Raw genomic sequence first — 5,000 nt, forward strand, 5'->3', positions numbered from 1 at the left:
GAGACCAGTCAGAGTGGCGAGCATTCAAGTCTCCTGCAAGTACAATCGCCGAATTGGGAAGGCTAATAGTGGACAGACAGTCCTCTAGGAGGTCACTAAATGCCTGAACTTGGGAGATGCTGTCTCCAGGGGGTCTGTAAACAGAGCAGATGATGAGGGGGAGTGAGGGAAGGATCACTGGCCGCAATTCGAGCCAAACCGCCTCCAGTCCACAGCGCTCAAGGTCGAAGCGGCGCTTGATGGACATGAACGATCTGTCAGCTACAAGAGTAGCAACACCGCCATAGCCTCTTGCTGGCAGGTTATCAGAGCTGGTCGTGGGTGGGCGGTCCAGGCGGTATGACGTGTAGCCTGGAATTGAGACGTCTATGGCAGCTGTCAGCCACGTTTCACATAGGCAGATTATGTCTGGAGAATACTGCTCACAGACTTGACTAAGCTCAGCTAACTTATTTACTATGGAGCGGCAGTTAAGTGAGAGCACTGAGAAGGATGAAGGATGTGATCTGGGGGTGAAGGGTGGTGCGAGTGGATTTAGAGTAGACATGTTTACGGATTTGAAGCGTGGTCAGAGGTGATCCTGTCCTGCTTAAAGCGCCATTCTCTTGCAGTGACCTCTGGAGGCCAGAAATCTGGACCGAGGGCTGCTTCCTTGTGTTCCGCTGGAATGACGACGTGGGCGAATGCCACTCCAAAGTCCTTTTTCTTTTCTATAAATTTATCCTTGGCTCTCCATCCAAATCCACTACAATGATCACAGCAATGAAGCAAACACATCTTTCTCTGCCGTTACTCGGAGTTTCGTGTGAAACACTCATCACACACTGCATGATAATGTCTAAACAGATACCGTGAGTATGGTATACAGGGTTATAGCCACGTCAAAATAGTAGGGGACAGGCATGGAAAACATTTCCCGCATAACTCATTTTTTCCATTTTGCAAAATTGTCTTGCCATACAAAATGTAATGTACGGGACGAACCCCCCGGCTTCACCCCAGAAAAACGTGCCTTTATGAACCATTTAGTAGTGATTATTATACACATTTTCGTTGAATGGCGTGAAAAACACACACACACACACACACACACACACCAAACGACAAATGAGGAGGGGGGGGGGGGATCCGTTCAATCAGGGTACGAGGGCGCTGCCCCCCCCCCCCCCTCTCCTTTGGCTAGAAACCTGGTATAGAAGGTACTTGACTGACCTTTGCAAGGCTAGCATATGCAAGTCCCAGGATTCCCTGCCAGTCGGCACCCTGCACAAAGAAGTCTTGGCTGGCATCGATTGCTTCTAACTGTACGATGAGCGGTGTGAACTGGCTAATCGACAGCCTATCGTGGGCTAGGTCACCTTCCCAGTAACCTTCCGTGTATGTCACACTAACTCGGCTACCCGCACCATTGTAACTTGTTGATCTATAGGCAGCACACCACACGCACGCACGCGCACACACACACATACATACAAAGAGACATACTTCTGAAGTTCTGTCCGCAGATTGAGTACTTCGCTCCTGCTCTTGTTACTGTATAAGCACAAATTTTCGTTTGGAATTAACTTTCACTATATTCGTTAGGGGGCACGAAATAACTAAAGTTTGCACCAAACTAAAGTTTTTTTCTGAACGTTCGGGGTGACAGACCTTGACCAAAAACGAAATTTAGTACGTAACAAGCCTGCTGGTGGAGTGATCTAACGAAAGATTTTGTGAACGAAAATTTGTACTTATACAGTAGTAGCTGGAGCACTGTCATGTGGGGTAGTCATGTGGGGTAGTCCGGGGTAGTCCGGGGTAGTGCCTTTGCTGTTTGCGTTATGCAGAGCTCATTGACTTGTCAGTTTGAGCACTCTGGCAAGGTATGTTCGGGCCTGGTTTAAATTTGGCTATGGAAATTTATTTTTCATTGCTATCAGGTTCGGCCTCATTTTCTCTATGCTGCACTGATGAGTCCACATAGGACGAAACAGTTCTGTCCGCAGATTGAGTACATCTGAAGTACATACATACAATGATACACACGCGTACACACGCGCACACACACACACACACACACACACACACACACACACACACACACACACACACACACACAATGCCGTACACAACTAAAATTTAACGATTTAATTTGACAGCTAAACATTCTAAATGACAAAACTCATGCAATCAGGTAAATTCACATGCTTGCGCTCCTTGGGTTCCAAAGCAAATGATGTTAGTTTAAAAAACTCAAAACGGCGTTCAACTGGTTGGATTGGTGCTGGCTATGTCACTAGATGATGATATTCAAATCTCATTATTGTCTCACTATCGGAACACACTGGCGCATGCTGTGACAACTCTCGAATACCGACATTCCGGGGGCCAAATAAACTAATCATGGCAGTGTGTTACAGAATGTGCTAAGGTTGAATCCCGATAATTCGAACCCCAAGTTGCCAGGGATAACTTCTTATGATCCGGACAATCCCACAACAGTTTTTAGTACTTTTTACACAAAACAATACGGATGTCAAAATGCTCGCATTGTCACACGGCAGAGTTACGATGTGCTATATAAACACAGATTTCACGCCCGTAAACTGGCGTCATGTGTGAATGTTATTGACCGAAATTGGTCATGAAAAAAGTTCAAATACAGCGGCACATTCAAACGAAACCGAATTGGGAGCGGTTGACACTTAACCAATGTGTCTTGAATGTGACGGTGTCCTTGGTTGCAACTTGCAAGGCGCAGTGATGTAGCCTACATTCTGCACATGCCACGCCAGACTTTCGCAAGTCAACTGCAACTCTGCTGTGTGCTGCACGTGCTACATCATTACTACATGGCTGAAAGGCTTCTTGTCAGGACTGTCTAGTAATGGCATGTTAGCTCTTGTGTGTGTGTGTGTGTGTGTGTGTGTGTGTGTGTGTGTGTGTGTGTGTGTGTGTGAGTGTGTGTGTGTGTGTGTGGTGTGTGTGTGTGTGTGTGTGTGTGTGTGTGTGTGTGTGTGTGTGTGTGTGTGTGTGTGTGCCTTGCAAGCTGCTGAATGGTGCAATCCCAGCACAAGCTGCTATGGCTTCTACCAAGAGTACATAACCCCCAAGAGTGTGCAACTCCAGCTATGGGGTCTGCGACGGCAGAACTTCACATCACGTGATGAACCCGTACACATTATTTGCACTCTGTGCATGATAGATACAGGGTTGTACGCAACCCAGCTTTGGGTACAACTCTCTTGTGATCACTTTGCACTGTTTGCCAGCATAACCTTTTGAACCATGTCACGTGATGTGAAGTTCTGCCGTCGCAGCACAGCATAGAGGTTGTGCAGGCAGTTGCACACTCTTGGGGGTTATGTACTCTTGCTTCTACTGTAGCAGCGCTATCATCGCCTCCGGCGATGGGCGTCAAATGGTGTGTGTGTGTGTGTGTGTGTGTGTGTGTGTGTGTGTGTGTGTGTGTGTGTGTGTGTCGTGCATGCACTGCACAAGGTATCTGCTAAGGGGAGGCTAGCGGAGGCTCTTCTATGCCTAGTGGCTGTTGCTTACAGTGATGCGTTGAAGAAGGTGCTGAGGTACTTATGAGCTTTGCCGGCCACTGCAAAGTTGCTGCTACCAGTATCCAGAATAACACGTAACTGTAAAACAACGTGCACATACACACACACACACACACACACACACACACACACACACACACACATACACACACACACATACATACATACACATACATACACATACACACACATACACATACACATACACACACACACACACACACACACACACACACACACACACACACACACGTCAGACCAGCGTGATCGAAGTAAGCCACGCCTAGCGGCTATGACGCGGTGGTCAGTCTCACAATCAGTGGGAGGGGAGGGGGGTTACCTGGGTCGTTGCATCCATCCGCTTGTAAGTAACATTCTTTTAATATATTTACTAGAAATGGTGTGTGTGTGTGTGTGTGTGTGTGTGTGTGTGTATGTGTGTGTGTGTGTGTGTGTGTGTGTGTGTGTGTGTGTGTGTGTGTGTGTGTGTGTGTGTGTGTGTGTGTGTGTGTGTGTGTGTGTGTGTGTGTGTGTGTGTGTGTGTGTGTGTGTGTGTGTGTGTGTGTGTGGTCTTCTGCTTGCATGACTACAGGATTCTGTGTTCTAAATCCATATTCTTTTGAACTACAGTGCTTTTCAATGAAATCCAGTCGCGTCACTCAAGTTTACGCCTTGCACCATTTCGGAGCCCAGTGTTCGCAGGTCTAGGGCTGCACAACGTATGGCGTGTACTTGAGTGACTCGACTACAGTCCATTCATTGGAAACTGGCACCCTAACTTTTTGGTGTCTCTCTCACATAGTTGTAGATATCGTGAAAACAACAGTACATCCTGCATTGTGTGACCCGTGCAATTACTCCTTGCCACATTTGAGGCCAGAAAAGTCCAAGAACAGGGAAATAGAAATTCAGCCAGGTTTTACAAAATTAGGACAGGTATGCCATGGCAAAATGTATGGAGAAGCAGATCCAAAACCCAGATTTTTGAGATTTAAAGTGGGTTTTTGATCCTCAATTCGGCCCAAATCCGACTTTCAAAAGCCAGCGGGCCAGTTTCCGATGAATGGACTGTAGACTTCATTGAGCAGCACTTTACACATAATTATAACATGCACATGGTGCTTGCAAAGGCGGCAGCTGCACTAGGCACTAGGTACAAAACTGCGTATACGAGTATGTATGTCAAGGGCTGCAGGCTAGCCCAAGGGCTGCAGGCTCGGGCAAGATGCAGCCATCACGACAGACAGAGCGTGCTTGATTTGATTTCTTACAACACGAAACAAGAAAAAGGCCAAAGGTCGAAAGGTCAAATGATTCCCCAAATGACGTCAATCGGTCCAGATGGCCTGATTATGCCCGCAGCGGGAATGCCGCCTATTGACCATAACATAGGCAATGATCACGGGTCATGTAAGAAACAATATTCTTCTAGAAGTCAGACAGGAAACA

General features: G+C 47.1%; 1 protein-coding gene across 1 annotated transcript in view; it reads right to left on the minus strand.

Annotated features, from left to right (window-relative positions):
• The window catches only part of LOC135824475 (beta-secretase 2-like), a 20,445-nt gene that overhangs the window by 14,054 nt on the left and 1,391 nt on the right, over positions 1–5,000 (minus strand). The window contains exons 2-3 of the mRNA XM_065337213.1: positions 3,541–3,629; positions 1,213–1,423 (exon numbers count right to left, since the gene is read on the minus strand). Coding sequence (XP_065193285.1) covers positions 1,213–1,423; positions 3,541–3,629 — 300 coding nt within the window. The remainder of the gene's footprint in view (positions 1–1,212; positions 1,424–3,540; positions 3,630–5,000) is intronic.

The sequence above is a fragment of the Sycon ciliatum genome, chromosome 1 (assembly GCF_964019385.1).
Source record: "Sycon ciliatum chromosome 1, ocSycCili1.1, whole genome shotgun sequence".
Classification (NCBI taxonomy): Eukaryota; Metazoa; Porifera; class Calcarea; order Leucosolenida; family Sycettidae; genus Sycon; species Sycon ciliatum.